The sequence below is a fragment of the Arvicola amphibius genome, chromosome 5, assembly GCF_903992535.2.
Source record: "Arvicola amphibius chromosome 5, mArvAmp1.2, whole genome shotgun sequence".
Lineage (NCBI taxonomy): Eukaryota > Metazoa > Chordata > Mammalia > Rodentia > Cricetidae > Arvicola > Arvicola amphibius.
Window position 1 is genome coordinate 150,111,302 of NC_052051.1, and position 19,538 is coordinate 150,130,839.

Sequence of the window (19,538 nt, forward strand, 5' to 3'; positions counted from 1 at the left end):
TTAGTATCATTTTGAATTTTTTTAAATTTGTGTGTGTGTACATGATCACCCGTGAACTCACTCATGACAGTCTGTGTAGTTGCCAGAGGTCAGTGTTGGTTTTCTTCCTCTGTTGTCTCTACCTTGTTCATTGAGCCAGGGTCTCTCTGTGAGCCTGGAACTTGTTATTCTAGTTATACTGGCTGGGCAGCAAGTCTCAGGGATTATTCTGTCTTCATAAATCCTGCCCCCTGCAAGGGTTGGGATAGGGTGGGTGTCGTTGCTCACTGTTGAAACAGCACCCCAGCTTTAACAGAATGCTTGGGATCTGAACCATTACCTACTGAGTCATGTCCTCAGCCCTTGGTCTGTGAAATTTTACTGTTCTTTCTTAACCTCTTTTTTTGCCTTTCTTTCTTTTTCTTGCCAATAGGGATTTTTTGCCAGGTGGCAGGAGAGATTATACAGTCCAAGTTCAGCTTCGGTGAGTTTGATATTTTCCTAATTGCTATGTGCATTGTAGTTTTAAAACATGTAAGCATGTTTTGGTTCCCTAACAATTTTTTATTTATTTATTTTTAAATACAGACTTTGCTTGGCAGAGACCAGTTGCCCTCAAGAAGATAACTATCCCAATAGTTTGTGTATAAAAGTAAATGGGAAACTCTTTCCTTTGCCTGTAAGTTGATTTCAGTTCGCCATATTTTTATGTAAATTTAGTGTAAACACTGGCAAGGGTGGGAACAGTGACAACTTGGTACTAATTAATATTTCTAGCCACCTTTAGAGACATGCTTATTATAACTTCTTGGATAAATAAATGGCTGATTTGGGGCCTAAGAAAGATTAAAATGGATAAGCCTGAAATGTTCTAGAATTCAAGCAAGTTTTGACTGGTTCGGGTCATATCTAACTGCTGAACTTGGGCACTTGAGCATACAAAAACACGCTGTAGTGAATTTCTGGATTAGCTGGGTTTGGCCTGTAGAGTCTATCAAGGAAAGCAGAAATAGCAACAGAATCCAGGATTCTAAGCTTGGCCTTGATGATCCCAAGGAATCATGCTTCGGATCCCAGGGAATGAATAATTGATTGGTGGCTTGTTGTCTAACAATGAAGCAACTTCTGGAATATATATAGTGTGAACTTGGATAACATGTTTCTGGCTGAGATTACTGGAATGTTCAAATCCTTGGGTCTTAAAATAACACTTCAGTTGTTGAACTGTTCTATGTATTATTTCCCACTGTGGGCTGGAATACATCACTAAATTGGAATGGTAAGTAGAATGCTACCAATACTGTAATTCAGGAGCAGGGGGATGCCTAGTTATTGAGCACTACAAAGCAGAGAGGTGTACATTTGTTGCCATGGAAATGCTCCGTGACTCCTGCTATTCCAAGTTGCCTTTTCAGCAAAAGCAGCTATTAGAGACAAGGAAGCTACGTGACATCCCTGCTAGGTTTGAGACTTAACTTTGAATGACTATGTGAGTAATTCCTTTGAGTAGCTGAGCAAGTCATACAGTGCAGTCCAGTAATCTTATCTCCAAGAACCAAGTGCTTATTACTGTTCATGACCTAAGCTACCCTCTATCCCCAAGAAAACTGACCTTCCAAGCATGTCATTTGTTTTATTCATTGCTATGGGACCTGAAAAATTACTTGTCCCTTGAATTTTATGTGTGTGTGTGCGTGTGTTTCTGTGCGCGCGCAGGCTTGCATAGGAGTGAACATGTAGACGTCAGATGACAGTTTTGAGGACTAAGTTCTCTCCATCTTTATATGGGTTCTAGAGATTGAACTCTTGATCACCAGCCTTATATGGTGAGCTCCTTTACCTGACGAATACATTTATTAGCCTACTCAATGAATTTTACAGAGCTTAAGCACTGCTGTACCAGTAACTGACTCTTGTAGAAGATGTTTGAGAGACTGAAGCCTGAGACAGTCCTTTGAGGACAAAAGGGGAAATTAAAGGATCTGGGTCCACATGATCTGGGAGGATTGCCTCCCTTACATGATCTATACATGTTCAAAAGCCATGTGAGTTAGACATGGCAGCACACCTGGAATCCCGTCATGTGGAAGCCTGAGGCAGAAGGATCTAAGGTTCAAGGCTAGTCTGGGATACATTGTGAGACTCAAAAACCCTATGGGACATTTTGCCTCTTGGATTTCTGACTTCAGCATTAACAGTCAGAAGAGTTGTCTTTTTCTGAGTGTATTGCACAATCTTCTTTTTCTGAGTGTATTGCACAAACATCTGAACCAGGGGATAAAGCACCTCTACTTTGAGCTGAAGGATGATCAATTGGGTGATTGGATGTTTGAAAAAAGGAAGCCTGGCAAAATCACAAATCATAGGACGATTCTGTGCATACTTTATGTGATTATTTTCTCTCTACATTTACTTTTTGCTTAGTATGTGCTAAGATTGCTGGACTCTTCGTTGTTTAGTTCTTTTACTATCCTTGAAGAAATAAAATTGTGGAGCCTTTTTGCGTGTTTATAGATCTATCTCATCCTATCCAGTGTGATACGACTGTGCCATTGATGGAGTTTGTTTGCAGTGTATCAGATCTTCCTAAACTTGTTGGCGTTTTTATAGTAACTTTGATGGCTGTGCAGTGTATCTCTGTAAGTTTCACAAAACAATGAATAGCCCAGTCAGTACCATGCTTTGGCTTAGTATTTAAATGGATGAGGGCAGGTCTCTGTTACTCTTCTAGACATTTTGAAACAAAATAAATGAGATATTTGGAGTATTCCTGTGACATTGTTAGGCAATGTTGTTGTCTGCCCTAAAACACCAACGACTCTTAAGTCCGTACGTTAGGCTGTTTGTAGAGATAGCAGTTCTATATACAGTACCCTTTGTCTGAAGAGTCTGGCACTCACCCTTGAGCCAGGGATGCTATCAGGAAGAATGTGATTACTGGGAAAAAGACAGACACATTTCAAAAAGGGAAAGCAATAGGCACTTGGCATTTTGCATCAACTTCACAAGCTTCATGAAAGCTTCTTTCTTGTTATTTTGAGACCTGATTGGCCTGACACGTGATATGTGGACTAGGCTGTCCTAGTTATAATTTACCTGCCTGTCTTCTGAGCTCTAGTATTACAGATGTGTGTCACCATATGTGGGAAATCTTAGGGAACAGATGACAAGCTCACATGGAGCTGATGAAAAACTGCTCAAAATACCTGTTGTTCCCTAACTACTGGTCATTGGGATAATGAAATGTAATGTCTCTTTGTACTTGGCAGGGTTCTGAGGTTGATGAAATTCTGTAAGCATACTACAGCCTCAAAGATGCAGTGCATCTTTGGGGGTCGAATTGAGCTCTATAGCTTGAGGGACCTTAACCTAATTGTAAAAAGCATTAATAGGGCACAAAAGATTGTGACTTGTTCTTGCCTTGATCTCAATTTGCTGAAAACAGATCCTGCAGGGATAATCTTGATAGGATTATGGAATTTTCCATGGTAAATTTGAACATAACTTGTTTATGACCTAGCATAAGTCCTTACATATGTGTCTATTACAATATCCAGTCATTGTAGACCCATTGCAGATGGCTGCTATATTGCATGCACAAAGTAAACGGATAAGAAATATTAATTGCTTTGATAGTATTGTGTCCTTGAACTCCCACATATCAAGTAAGTGATAAAAGCACCTTTATTTTACCCACTTCAAAATGATTTCATTTTTTTCTTTAAATGTATATGTTATGTGTAAGTATGTAGTATTTTATGTTCACATGTTGACATGTGTTCAGACTGATGTATGTACATGCATATAAAGGCCTGAAGTTCATGTTTGGTGTCTTATTTGATCACTCTCCACTTTGTGTTTGGATGCAGGGCATCTAACTGAATCCAGAGCTACCAATTCCTGCCAGTTTGCTCTGGGAATCTTGTCTCTCGAGTGTTGTGATCTTAAGAGGCTGCCATGCCAGCCTGTTTTTTTCCGCTGTGTTCCAGGGACCAGAACTCTGCTCTTCATACTTGTACAGCAAGTGTTTATCTACTGAACTGGCTACATGTTTAATTTTTAAATTTCTGTGTGGTGTGCATGTGCCCAAGGTTGATATTGGGATGTTTTCTTCTATTCTCCATTTAATTTTTTGAGACAGAGTCTCTTGCTTAACTTGGAACTCACCAACAGCCTGAGTTTCTTTTCCTGTTGCAGTTATAATATAAACACCTGGGTAAAAGCAGCATGAGGGAGAAATTTCTCCCTTGATGGGAAATCTTACTGTGCAGAGTAAAGTTCTTGGATTGATGAATCATTGAACATGGGACAAGTAGCTTTCATTTGCTTCATGATGTGGTACCATAGAAGGACACAGCATTCCCTATGAAATTTTGTATCCAAAAATCCAAATCCAAGTGATTAAGAACTCTTGATGCTCTTGCAGAAGACCTGGGTTTAGTTTTCAGTTTTCACATAGGGCAAGTCACAATGAATGGCCTGGAACTCCACTTCCAGATTCCAGCACTTGCCTCAGATTCTTCTTGGCTCTGCAGATGCCACGCATGGGCATGCACACACACATTTTAGAAAAGATTAAAAAAGTAAAAGCTGAGCCTAACGCACACTGGAGAGAATGAGGCAGTACTGTTGATTGAGTCAACAGCTTTGTTCTGGCTCCAGAGTGCTAACACCTAGCCCTAATCTATCTTTTGATATATTTTTATTTCTCTTGGTGCTCTATGAGAATCTCGTCTGAGAAAGTTCCCAAGGATACAAAGCCTATGCAGAAGTTGGTTGGGAACGGAAACCTGGAAGACCATGGTACCTTCCTTTATTGAGAATTTCCTCTTGTCATTTTCTCTGTGGAAGCTTGTCAGGTTATTTTGAGCATAAGAAAATCACCTGGCTAAAGTGTAAATACAGAGGACAATAGAAATGCTTTGGGTGAAGGAAAAGTGTTTTGGTCCTTAGAGCCTGGATCCCCCTACAGCCGCGAGATGTTAAATTCATTCTTAAGGTGTTTTTGAGTCTTCTTTCCATGGACCCTGTGAACCCAACACCTGTGCCATGACAAGACACAGTTAAGGATGTTCTCAAGATCTGTTTTATTTGGGTATATTCTGTAGCTCTGCTTTTGTACCAGTTTGAATTTTTTATCTTTTGTAAGGTATATAATTCAACATGGCTGAAACCTGTAGTGATACTTTGTACTATAGCAAATAAAGCTTATCAAAGATTAGAGTGCAGAATTAGTCCCATAATTCTTTAATCCCAGCACTTGGGAGACAGAGTCAGTTCAAGGCCACCCTGGGCTAAATGAGATTGAATCAATCTAAAAGAGAAACAGAGCTAAGTGATGGTGGCTCACCCTTTAATTCCAGTGCTTGGGAGGCGAAAACAGGATGTGATATATAGCTGGGTGGAGAGCGGAATATAAGGCAGGACGAGACAGCCCCCCAAAGAGAAACAGAGCTAAGTGATGGTGGCTCACCCTTTAATTCCAGTGCTTGGGAGGCGAAAACAGGATGTGATATATAGCTGGGTGGAGAGCGGAATATAAGGCAGGACGAGACAGCCCCCCTTTAGATGAGCTATTATTGAGGTATCAATTTAGCTCTATAGATTGGTTTTCTGTAAAAAGATTTATTAGCCAGTATGCCAAAATGTCAACATTAAATGGTGGAATATGGGTTTTTATTTTTCTGGTATATTTGTATCTAAGATAAAAATAATAATGTAACAAAAATTAGGCAAGATCCTGTTTGTATCTTGAAGAAAATGGTTAAGTCATAAAGAACCTTTGGAATTAATTTTTTGTTATAGGGCTATGCACCACCACCTAAAAATGGGATTGAACAGAAGCGCCCTGGACGTCCCTTGAATATTACATCTTTAGTTAGATTGTCTTCAGCTGTGCCAAATCAAATTTCTATTTCTTGGGCATCTGAAATTGGAAAGGTAAGAATTGTTTTCCTGGGTAGGATGAAAGTGTGTCTTCATTGGGAGTTGATTTCTTGTTTTAGGATGCCAGCTTTGTATAGTGATTGCTTGTTGCTCTGAAAACACCTGATAAAAGTACCTTCAATGAAGAGAAGCGTATTGTGATTCATAGTTGGAGTTGATAGAGTTCACCATGGTGTGGTGGAAAAGCAGCTCCTTGCTTTGTATCTCAGCTTTACCCCTTAAAGGTTCCACAGCCTCAAAACAGCACTCCCACCTGGGGACCAAGCTTTCAGACATGTGGGCTGATGAGGGATGCTTCACATTGAAACTAAAAAACGTTTTTTCCTTCTGTTTTCCAACTCTTACCTCTAAAAAGCAGTTTTTTTCTATGCAGTGATGATAATGTGGAGATTGACTTTAATATTTCATAAATTTTGTTTTCATTTTACAGTGAAAATATATGTATGTTTATATTTCTTCAAATAGTGGTTTAATTTAAGCTTGGTGTGTGTCTAAGAAGTATTTTTATAACCTGAAAATATATTTATGAAGAAGATCAAAAAACAGCTTATTGGTCTTTGTGGGAAATGGTTAACAGTACTCATACTTAAAAATGATCTGTTAATAACCTTTTCTTAGCTGGTTGGTGGTGTATATCTTTAATCCTTGTACTTGGGAGGCAGCAGCCTGCGGATCTCTGTGAGTTCAAGAAACCTGTCTAAAAAACCAAAACCTCAGAAGCTTTCTTTTTTTTTTTTCCATTGGTGTTTTGTCATGGGTGTTGTGTTCACTGTGTGCCCTGAAACTGGAGTTACAGACAGTTGTGAGCTGCCATGTGGGTGTTGGGAATTGAACCCAGGTCATCTGAAAGAGCAGCCAGTGCTCTTAACCTCTGAACCATCTCTCCAGCCGACCCTCCCCCTGCCAACCTTTTCTTAGACTGGTTTGGTGGTACAAACACTTATTCCCATCACTAAGGAGTCTGAGACAGGCAGATCTGGTTTGCAAAGCAAGTTCCAGGCCAGCTAAGGCCTGTCTCAAAAAAGAAAAGAAAAAACACTAAAAATCAGATATCTGTTCTTGCCTTAAGTAAGCAACTAGTAGGTCAGATAAGATCCAGGCCATGTCATAAAATAATCAGAATTGCTTCAGGTGGATGAGCATGACTTTCTACTGATGCTCAGTCTCAAAATGAAGATATCAATTATGATATTGGTTAAAGCAGACAGTTTGTATTGTTCGTTGTTTATACAATAGACAGTAGAAACATTTTTGAGTATTAACTGTTGTATTCCCATTTCATGGAAATAAAATGTGATGTTCCTGTATCATGGCCAGATATTGAGCTCTATGTTTATTGTAGGTTTTTTTATTTGTTTTATTTTAGCTACAAAGATAGAGATCTGTAAATAGCTTAAATTTTTAAATAAATTTGCAGACATCCTAGTTTTGTTGTATAATGGAAATACTTTCTCTTTTAATTAAGGTGATCACTGAACCTAAAATTTAAGCAATACTGTTGGAATTTGGATACTTAAAAGAACATCAAAAATATTTCGAAGTATTTGTTTTGGCAATTATTTAATAGTTTCTCTATTGTGAAATTGAGTGGATTTATGCAGTGAAGAGGCAGAGCAGAATATTTTAGCCCTCAGGCCTGTATAAACAGTTAACAGTAGTTTCTTTGTGTAATATCTAGGTTTAGAATCAGACATAGGAGCTTTCTGCTCCTGGTTTTTATCTTCATAATTTGTTTTTGTGTTTTATTTGTCCTTCCTTAGTAAAATGCTCCTTAGGAGTGGAGTTAACTTGTTAGTCTTTTCTTCAGAAAAAGCTACTATGGGCTTTATGGTGTGATGTGCCTGAGGTCCTGTAACAGGTGGTCTCTTCAGAAAGAACTAGAACTTCAGCACTCCAGATTTGAAGTGTTAATTTAGAACACTGTCATTGAACTTGGTTTATGCAGTGTGAACCATTTTCAAATGAAAATATGAAAGCAAGCATTGTTATATAAGTAAATAAAAACAAAATTCTAGTTGCTATGGGAAGGAATGTTCTCAGGGTGGCCCCAAGCTACTCATTTTGCTAAGTTAGAAAACATAATCTGAAAGCACTTGTCCACACTATTTACCATTCATGGAAGTCTTAAAATGACAAGTGACTGAAATGTAATTTCATAGTGAGAAAAACCAGTGCTTTCCCAAATGCTTAGTTGATGTTGTTCCTGTCCCAGTTGCTGACTCTCTTTTGGGGGTTATTTGAGTGTTACATGTAGAGTCTGGAGTTTCTTCCATTTGTATTTTATATAAGTTTAAAAAAAAAACTGTCTTGTCCTTAAAACAGATTTTCTTTTTTTTTATAGAATTACTCCATGTCTGTTTATCTTGTACGACAGCTTACATCAGCCATGTTATTACAGAGATTAAAAATGAAAGGTATTAGGAATCCTGATCATTCCAGAGCTCTAAGTAAGTAATGTTTTAACACTAAACATATGAGACACATTGATGAAGGGAAGTCCTTATATACATAACAACATACAGTAATATTAATCACTAATATAGCCATACACATGGCATACCATATATATATATACTATATATTTGTATACAGACACATCCCACCCCCACATGCATAGTATATATGTTCATGTGATTGTAGCAAGTAACTTGAATTAGTTACTTAGTGAAAGAAGCCTCAGACACATTATCACATTGTTATCAGTTGTTAGAGGAAATAAAGAATATATCTTTTCTGTCTGCAAGTTTACCAGTTATTGGAAACAGCTAATGCAGTCTAATAAAAATGTAATCAGTATGTATTGGAAAACATTAAAGTGCAGGCCCCTCCTCCATTCCTTATTCATCTCCTAATTGTTTTCTTAAATCCTAAAACAATGGTTTTTTGTTTGTAACTCTTCCCTCCCAGTGGCCTTAATATTTTAAAATAAATCTTAAAAATTCAGCATGTGATGCAATTTGCCTGTTGGTGATTCCTTAATCTAATAATGGTAATGTGGTTGTGTTTTTACTACATTAATAGTCAACATTTTGTCTTTCTTCACCTATTCAAAGGGGGTTGGAACTTTTCAAATATTTTCTGTAATATTTCTCTAATATCATAAATTTCTAAGTTTATTACCATTTTCTTTTTAAAGTTAAAGAAAAACTTACTGCAGATCCTGATAGTGAAATTGCTACAACTAGTCTTCGAGTGTCCTTGATGTGTCCTGTAAGTAAACTGACAAAACATTCTGATCAATTTTGCATTTCATAAATGATTAATTATCTCATAAAAGTGGGGATAGATAAAGGAGTATTTTGATAGAATTCTAAATTTTTGCCTTTTCCATTAGATATCTTCATGAGTATGTGTTAGGGTATTTTGTGTCCTTTAAGCAATTATAAAGCAGTAACTTACAAGAGAAGAAGCATTAGGCTCAGAAACCTGTCATAATTAATGGTGTAAAGAATGCAGTTTTGTATGCATATTAAGAGCTTCTTTTATCAGAATACATGTAATACTATAAATAGCAATGTTACTGGAGTCTGATAAATGCTAATTGATGGTCTTGGTTTAATGAGTTAGGAGGTGTGGACTGTCTTTTTAGTGCACTCTTAAGTTAACACAGTAATTTTTATTTCTTATCTCCTTACATAGAGTAAGGTGAGAAATCTCAGCTGCTCTGAGATCTCTGCATAATTTGTGTTTGGCACTGAGCTAACTGAGAGAAAAACAGTCTAGTTAGAGAACACATCCCATGAAAAAGAGGCAGACTATATGTAGTGAAAATGAAGGGGTGGAGGAGTGCAGGATGTGGCTGAAGCTTCTGTAAAATGAAGTGGGTGGAAGAAAGCCTTTTCAAACAAGAAGATCTTTATGAGAAAAGCTGTGAGTCATAAATTTCTAGTGTAGTTTTAGATAACATTTGGTGATTTCTACCTTTGTAAGACGTGCTTTTTAAAAATTTAATGGAGAAGTTATGTCAAAGGGAGAGGGAAGAAAATAATTGTTGGGTTCTGTAACATGTAAGTGTTGGAGCAGGGTGCAAGTGAGGCATTATATTTATTTTGTAGATGAGGATCCTGGTCAAACGTAGTTAAATCAAAGGGTCACTGATAGAACTGTAATCCTTCCAATTTTGTTTCCAACAGTTGCTGCCAGATTGGGCTAAAATGTCAATGCACTGGTTTCTAATAGACTTCTTCCTGCTGACTTGATAAATGTTGTTTATTCATCTTTATGAAGCTTTTTTGGAAAGCGTCGTGTAGGGGGCGGGAGGAGAGAGAGAGGGATGGAGGGAGGGAGAGAGACAGAGAGAGAGAGAGAGAGAGAGAGAGAGAGAGAGAGAGAGAGAGAGAGAGAGAGAGAGAGAGAGACACAGACAGACAGACACGCATACTTGTCTGTCTGCATGTTAGGCCAGATGGCAACCTAAGCCTAAGGTCTCATTTTTTTCAGGAACTATTTATTCTGAGTTTTTGAGCCAAGATCTCCCTGGGAGTGTTTCTGGTCAGTGAACCCAGTAATCTTCTATCTCTGCCACCCCAGCACTGGGATTACAAACATGCTACTACACCCAGTTGTTTTTTTTTTTTTTTAAATCTCTCCAGCCCATTTTTTATAGACTGTTTTTCAGTTATCTAAATGTATTAGTAGTTACACTGTCTTATTTTCTGTTTATTTTGTTGAGTAAGTTAGTGTTACTTACTCAGCTTATTTTCATGGCTTTTCCCACACACTAATAGTGTAAAGAAATAAACTCATTTATATTGATGCAGGATTCCTAAATTGATTATGACTGTTCCAGGGACTAACCAGTACTACATAAATACAGGGATTCCTTCTAAGATTGCAGAGATACTTTGCTTTTAGAAAAATTCTTAAAACTGTTTATCTTATAGTTGAAAATGTTATATATCTAGTCAGGTTCGATTCTGAGTAGGACATAAACTTAATAAAATCAGAAAATATAGGGATTAAATTCTTAGGTCAGTATTCTACTATTTAATGTTATAAAAACTAGAGGTACATCATGGGAATGAGGAACATTTGGATATGCATGTAACTCTACTAACTGTCTCTCAGGAGTCTAGTTGTCTGTAGTTTCTTGTAGTATTTACAGCTTTATCTCAAAATAGAAATGAAGCTTGGGGCTCCTGGACTGTGGGTTGCTCTTAACTTTAGTAGAGTCTGGAAAGCGAAGGGATAATCTGTTTTCAAAGAAAGAACAAAGAAATGCATGCTTTAAGAGAACAGATTTAATTTTCTGTTAAACTCAGGTTAATTCTACATGGTGAGGTCTCTAGCTTTTTTGTTTCTTTAGAGACAGGGTTTCATCATGTATCCCTGGCTTTCCTGGAACTCACTCCGTAGACTAGCTGGCCTCAAACTTACCGAGACCCTTTTGCCTGTCTCTGACTCCCAAGTGCTAGGATTAAAGGTGTATACCACCACAGCCTGGTTTAGGTTACTAACTTTTTAAGAATTTTTTCTTCTGGGCTGGAGAGATGGCTCAGCGGTTAAGAGCATTGCCTGCTGAGTTCAAGTCCCAGCAACCACATGGTGGCTCACAACCATCTGTAGTGAGGTCTGGTGCCCTCTTCTGGCCTACAGGCATACATGAACACAGAATATTGTATATATAACAAACAAACAAACAAATAAATAAATATTTTTAAAAAAGAATTCTTTCTCCTGCTCTTGTTTTCTCTGTCTCCTTTCTAGTCTTTATACATTCTATTCCCTAGTCAACAAACACTGAGAACACTTTATGAGCTGGTATTGAGCCAGCACTGGGGAAATACAGGAATAGACATAGGTACTATTCTTTGTTAGAAGAACTGCTCATAAATTGGAGATATTTTCTGTAAATGACATGTGGGGAGGTCTTAAGGGTTATAAAAGTAAACTTCACCTGGTCTAATGAAGGCGTGGGTGTCAGTGGACCTCTTCTCTAAGAAGTAAGCAGAGCAATATAGATATAGCTATATAGAAACTGGAAATTAACACATTTGATTATATAATAGTAAATTATAAAAGTTTTCATGAATATTTGAAATTTGTTACACATGAAGCTTATATGTAAAGAGCTCCTCTGAATAAGTTTAGTGACTGAAAAAATCAGTAAAGGGTGTGCATAGAGAGTTCTTAGAAACATACGTAGCTCTTAAAAGTAGAAGAAGCTTCAGTTCACACTGAAAATAAGAGAAATGTAGTTCACAACTGTCTTGAAGTATTTCTGACCAACCAGACTGGTGGAAATCAAACATTCATTAACACTGGTGATAATGGTTTAACGGAGTCAAGCCCGTTAATGTATGGGAATTTTACAAATCATTAGATTATTTAAGGTAGTTTGTCAATGTTCAAAGATCACAAAGAGCTCTTTTTGATCCAAAAAAAATTTCATTTTGAGGTACTTAATTTATAACATAGTGATACAAGGTGGGAAACACTTAAGTGCCTACACCACTAGTGTACTAATTAAGTAAACTATGATGTCTTTGTATTGTGGTAGCTTAAAAAAAGATTTACTTTCTAAAGTGTGTGTGTGTGTGTTAGTTCGTTCGTGTGTTCATGTGTTCGTGTTCACATGAGGGCAGGCGCCCATGAAGGTCAGAGGCATGTGGAGTTGGAGTTACAGGTGGTTGTAAGCCACCTCATGAGGTTCCTGGGCAGTGAACTAAGGTCACTTCAGCTTCAGTATGTGCTTTGAACCATTGATCTTGCTCTCTAACTTCTAGTGGTTTCTTTTTATATACAGATTTATGTAGTAGCTAATGGGTAACAGTAAGGTACAAAATTTTGTAAGATGCACCATCATTTGTGAGAAAATGAGTTTTAAAATACATACTTGATTTCTGCTTAGAACTTTCATGAAAGGGCATGCAAGAAATGTCTAACAGTGATTTCCTTAATAGACAGACTAGGGCAGGTAAGATGCAGGCTTAGGTTTTGTTTTGTTTTGGTGTGTGTCTTTCTCTGCCTTTGGACTTGCACATTACTAAAGTGAAATGATCTTTCAGAAATCTTGAGATCACCCATAAATAAAACTATAAAAATATCTTTATGAAAACTAATTTAGTTTGGCTCTTAAGACCTTTATGAATACCTCTTTTCTTCTAAAGGCTTTCTTGTCCTATTTGAGCTCATTTTCATGTTGTGTTCTCTGTTTTGTAGTTAGGAAAAATGAGGCTGACAATCCCATGCCGTGCAGTGACTTGTACACATCTGCAGTGTTTTGATGCTGCCCTTTATCTTCAAATGAATGAGAAGAAGCCTACCTGGATTTGTCCTGTTTGTGACAAAAAGGCTGCCTATGAAAGTCTAATCTTAGATGGGTAAGTAAGTGTATCTATGGGTATAACTGTGGCCAAACAACTCAGAAAAGAAATAGATGGAAAAAGTGGGGGCGGGGACGACACACAACAAAACACAGCCTGCTGATGAGGCAGATCTCTGCATTTAAGGCTAGTTAGGACTGTATAATGAGACGCTGTCTTAAAAAATCAAAGCACTAAGTAGTTATAGGGCAAGTGGTTAATGCCGTCACATTACATAGCTGCTAAGTTTTAAGGCTGTGCTTAGATTATTTTGACTCTGGAGTTAAGTTCTAAATGTGATTTCTTATAGTGTTTGTATTAGAATTGGGCAAATTATATGAACTGATTTTTTAATAGGTCTTTTCAGTAAAGATTTATTTTGTTTTTAATTATGTGTATATATGTGTGCCTAAGTATGATTACATGCAGTAATAGGCCTGATTTCTATTCCTGTTCATCCACCCACCCACCCATCCATCATTTTGCCTCCCTCCCATAAACAGGGATTGTAATTGTCATAAAGTATAAAGTAATTGGAGTTCCAAAAAAGTTTTTTTTAAAGTCTTGCACTATTACCTTGTTTTTAGTGTATACTATTTTCTTACTCCATCTTTGACTATTATGACATGTATGTACTTCTAACTGATTTACAGGCTTTTCATGGAAATTCTCAGTGACTGTTCTGATGTAGATGAGATCAAGTTCCAAGAAGATGGTTCTTGGTGTCCAATGAGACCCAAGAAAGAAGCTATGAAAGTAACCAGCCAGCCCTGTACGAAAATCGAAAGTACGTGCTGAATGGCAGGAGTGCACAAAGAAGTGTAAATTATTAAATATTAACTTTAACCACTAGGAATATTTTTAGGGTTTAATTAGCTAGCTTTATCTATGGGCCATCAGTCCTTCTTTTTCTTCTTTTAAAAATATCTTACCAGCTTCTAAATAGTGTTTAATGTGCAAAACAAGTAAAAGGTATCTAAAGTTAGGAAACTTTGATGATGGGTATAGCTTGAAGACTAGAATTCAGATTCTGGGCACCCATAAAGGCTGGGTGACCATGTGTAGGCCTAGTTTGAGTCCAGTGCAGAGACAGGAATCCCCAAGGAAAGTTGTTCTCAATCTGTTGATCAAGACCTCTTTGAGTTTGTGTAACATCATCAAAGTATACAGGTATTTACATTACGATTCATGACAATAGGATAATTAGAGTTATGAACTAGCAACGAAAATAATTTTATGGTTGGGGGTCACCACCACATGAGGACCTATATTAAAGCATTAGGAAGGTTGGGAACCATTGAACTAGACCAAGTAATCAAATTGGTTCAGCCTGTGTGAGTTAAAGTAGCAAACAATTGAGGAATGTGCTTCATATTAACCTGTCCTTCACGTGCATGCTCATATATGTGCAGACACACATATGTATACACGCATACTATGTATACATATTTGAGAAACAAACAAGAAAAGTTAGACATTGTTTTTTGTATCTGTACAGAACCCAGTGTGGTTAGGGAGGTTATATATCATTTATTAGTGTGAAGAGAGTGGTCACAAATTAGCTGTTATTGAACAAATTCTTCTATTTTTGTTTTTGGTAGAGGGATTTCATAGCTTTAGTCACCCAGCGTGTGCACTTGTTTTTAATCTACACTAACCTGCACTAAAGGACACACTGAAGGAGTTTGAGGAAGTGAAGTCCACGCACACATTCAACCTCTGAATTCATTGTATTCGACTTTTTTCTGTGTTGAAATTCTAAAAAAAAAATAAAATAAAAAAGTAATAGATTTTTCTGAATACTAGAAATAAAGACTTTATGGCTATGTTCATTATTCTCTTGTGATCGTCATGGACCTCTTAGGGGTTAGATTGTCAGGGTTTCCCATATGTAAAAAATGTGCAGACACAGTTTTATTGATTAGTATGTGATGCTTTTTCTTTCTTTCTTTTTTTTTTTTTGATAGATGAGAGGGTGTAACGTTACATAACATAAACGTGATTGCTTATATAAACATAATGGGTGATGACTAGATGATTCATATCAGTTACTTAGGTAACCAATTTGGGATTTTTTTTTCTTTTTTAAATATGAGCAAGATTGCTATAGTTGAAATGTCAGATTCTGACTCAGTGATGCTACATGTAAAAATATGCAGCTGCTGATACTGCATACTCGAGTCCAGATGTCTCTGACTTAATGGTGCCACGTGTGTATACCAACACACAGCTGACATTCTACACTGTTGTCACATGGCATGATACCAGTTCCCTAACCCTTAAGGCCGGTCTGTATAATAATTACTAACCAGACAGACAGCTTGAGCAGCACTAGGCCCTGTACTAACCTGCTGATCCTGGAGAGAATAAGTGTACTGTGAAGGAGGCTCTGATCTCTGTCAGGAATGGCCCTGACTCTCACATAAATGTTTAACAGACAAGGCAGGTACCTGGACTCTGTCCCTACTAGAGTAAAACAGCTTCCCTGGATGTGTATACATGTAGGCATTTAAGACTTAGAGCTAATTTGTGTTTTATCTTTAATATTTTTTTCTTCCTGTTGATCTACCTCCAGGTACAAGTGTCTTTAGTAAACCTTGTTCAATGGCTGTATCCAGTGATGCAAACAAGAAGAAGATAGATGTTATTGATCTAACAATAGAGAGCTCTTCTGATGAAGAGGAAGACCCTCCTGCCAAAAGGAAATGCATCTTTATGTCAGAAACACAAAGCAGTCCAACCAAAGGGTTTGTCACTTTATAGTTCACTATTGTTCATTGCACTTAAAACTAGTTGTTCTTGGGCTTTGAAATATGTCTGTGCAGAGTCACTATCAAAGGCAATTTTCTTTGTTTTTTTTTTTTTTTTTTTTTTTTTTTTTTTTTTTTTTTTTTTTTGGTTCTTTTGAGACAGGGTTTCCCCGTAGTTTCTAGAGCCTGTCCTGGAACTAGCTCTTGTAGACCAGGCTGGCCTCGAACTCAGAGATCTGCCTGCCTCTGCCTCCTGAGTCCTGGGATTAAAGGCGAAGCCCCACCACCGCCCGGCTTCAAAGGCAATTTTCATCTGTTTTGGTATAGTTCAAATATTTTCAAATAAGAACATTATTTATAGGAAATCAAACTTTGATAAAAAATATTCAGCGTCTCTGGGAAGTGGGAATTTAAGTGTTTATACCTTGTGTTATATTCTTGAACCCACTTGTATGATTTGGTATCTCAGTCCAGTGTAAGGATGTTGGTATAATGGAGTGTAGATGCAGGAGGCTTGGAAGGACAGATCATTTCTGGCACTTGCATACTTGTGAGGTGATTTTGGTTGTATTTCTTGATTGACTTTTACCCACTTTTCTGTTAAAATGAGGAAAAATACCTGCTTCATAGAATCACTGTTAGGTTTTCATGAGATTATAAAATAACCTGGCCATCATGTCAGGGACATGGTATTTCCTTAAGGAAAATCCATCATCTTTCCTTTCCACTTTACAGATCAGAATACGGGCAAGCATATGGATACACCTTATCATGTACATCTGTGACTAATGTGGGGAAGGGATTGGGACCTATGGAGCCTAGCTAGTCTTAACTGTGTCCTCAGCCTATTTAGTATTTTCTTCTGCATCTTTTTAATAACAGAAGTTTACCCATCTTAAGCATACATCATATCATTGTACGTCCAGTATTCCAGAACAGTTTTAGCACATTTCCAGTGTGAAAACCCCACATCCTCACTTGTTATCGTACGTCCCCTAGATGTAGGCAATGCCCATTTTTCTACTTATATTACAGCTCTTGAGAGACAGAGGCAATCGGATCTCTTGAGTTCGAGGCCAGTCTGGTCTACAGAGTGAGTTCTAGGACAGCCAGAGCTATATGGAGAAACCCTGTCTCAAAAAACAACAACATGTTAGGCTTAACACTATTAAGCTGCTTTCTGCGCTGTTAAAGCACTTATTCTAAGCTGGTATGGTGGCTAATACTTGTGATAGTACCATTTCTGAGACTGAGGTAGATAGATCACTATGAATCTAAGACAAACCTAGGCTCCTGTCCCTCAAAAATCCTAAAATAAAGTATTTATATTTTGGACTTGATTTATATATCACACTAAGAACACAGGCTTATGTTTTCTTTTACCTATTTAATTAGGATAAGTTTTTATTTTTAACAACACAAAGTGAGGAAACTATGTACTATTTTATAGTGATATACTGATTATTGCTGTTTTTTGCATAATTTGTTTGATAACTTCTGAAGATCAGATGAATGAAGATCCAGTTTTGAAGTGTAGAATCAATGTATGTTTTAAGTATTTCTAAATTTTGCCCTATCATTTTAAGTATAACTAAATGTTTATAATAGTTTCATACTTTTTCTGTTCATGTAGGTTTTAAAAAAAATTCTTTTTTTAATGGTTTATTTTTATTTTATATGCATTGATGTTTTACCTACTTGCATGTCTACATAATGGAGTTATAGACAGTTGTGAGCTGCCATGTGTGTACTCGGAATTGAGCCTGGGTCCTCTGGAAGCCGGTGCTTTTAACTGCTGAGCCATCTCCAGCCTCTCATGATCATTTTTTTGCCTGAGAAATTGTTATGTGATCCCAGGGATAATGAACTAAGTATGCACATCATTTACTTATAATAAGTCATAAACTTATTTAGAAGCAGTTCTTTAGTATATATATATATATATATATATATATATATATATATATATATATAAAGATATATATATATATATAACTTTACCATTTATTAAAAGTGGAAACAAATTGATACTAGTAAGGTAAGTGCTTATTTTTACATAAAGAATTAAATGGGAGGCCCAGGAGATGGTTCTGTGGGTGTGGTTCTGAAGTTAGGTCCCCAGCACCCATATAAATATCTGATCTATGCATCTGTGATTCAGTGCAGATTTGAGGGGATGGACAGGCAGATACCAGAGGCTAGCTGCCCATCCAGTCTAGCTGAATCAGTGAGTGCCAGGTTGAATGAGAGATCCTGTTTTAAAAAATAAGATAGGTCATTGAAGAGTACATCTTGGTAACTGCCTTTGACTTCCACATATACACAGGGGAGCACACACACACACACACACACACACACACACACACACACACACACACTGAATTTTGGCTAAATATTTGGTGTTGCTGGGTATAGTACATCTTTAACATGTTTTAGATTTGATCACTATTTTAATTTTATAATCAGTGCCAAGATCACTCATCCACATTAAATACATAGCATCAAATTATGTTAGTATGTTATGGAAAAGTTCAGAAATGTTGAGAAAATTTTCCTAATCATACTCCAAAATTCATTTAATGGTTTTTTTTTTTTTTTAATGAACCTGGAATGGGCAACTCTAAAAGAAATATTTGAAGTCAAACTGGGTAATACAGTATTATCCAAAAATGTTATAATTTGATTCTTATATCCTGAGAAACAGTGACATAAAGAAATTAAGTTTTATTTTTCATAATTATTATATTCTAGTAACAGTAGAAAACTCATATGTACAGTAAAAACATGGCAGGTCATAATAGTGATGAAATTGAGCCAAGGCATTTCAGCTATCATGTTGGAATGGTTTAACTGCATGTGCATTGCATAGCATGTGTGTTTGTGTTAAGAATGGTTTAAATGGAGTCACTTGGTGGAATGTGGGTGAGTATTGCCAAAGGCACCTTGAATTATGCATCTGTTTACAAATTTAATTTTGGGTGTTTATTCAGACACCTTTGCCTGTAAGCCTATTGGGGACATTACCTGTAGTTTAAGAAACTGTACTTTAGAAGATAAAGAATACTGAGTGACAGGTCTTATGGTTCATTTCATGTGTGACTGAAAATTGTGTAGCGATTCTGACTCATAAATTGAAGCAATTATAGACAGTGCTATACTACAATGGTCTACCGCATGTGTCCTGTACTCTGCTAACCCAGTACTTGAGGATGACCTGAGACTGGAGGGATAGCACATATGTGAGGTGAAAGAGGTTCAAAATGACCACTTTATGAATCAGAATAGAGATAGTTTATACTGTGGTCACATACCACAGAGGTAGATATTAAGACTCTTTATGGAGATTGAAAAGAAAAACACAACACTGGTAGATATATGTAATTATATCAAGGATACTTGAAAGTTTATATCTTAAAAGTCTAAATTTCAGCTACTTGATTATTTTCATAAAGTTGACATAATCTTTAATACCTAAATCACATTTGCACATTAACACACACACACACACACACACAAATGAACCCATAGAAGTATAAATGAGAATTCTGAGCTCAATCTT

General features: G+C 36.9%; 1 protein-coding gene across 9 annotated transcripts in view; it reads left to right on the plus strand.

The window, feature by feature from the left end:
- The window catches only part of Pias2 (protein inhibitor of activated STAT 2), an 81,505-nt gene that overhangs the window by 44,476 nt on the left and 17,491 nt on the right, over window positions 1-19,538 (plus strand). For all 9 annotated transcript variants that reach the window (XM_038329568.1, XM_038329560.2, XM_038329561.2 and 6 more), the window contains 8 exons: window positions 413-463; window positions 568-658; window positions 5,785-5,919; window positions 8,267-8,372; window positions 9,062-9,135; window positions 13,087-13,247; window positions 13,883-14,016; window positions 15,805-15,976. In XM_038329568.1, the coding sequence (XP_038185496.1) occupies window positions 413-463; window positions 568-658; window positions 5,785-5,919; window positions 8,267-8,372; window positions 9,062-9,135; window positions 13,087-13,247; window positions 13,883-14,016; window positions 15,805-15,976 (924 nt within the window). The remainder of the gene's footprint in view (window positions 1-412; window positions 464-567; window positions 659-5,784; window positions 5,920-8,266; window positions 8,373-9,061; window positions 9,136-13,086; window positions 13,248-13,882; window positions 14,017-15,804; window positions 15,977-19,538) is intronic.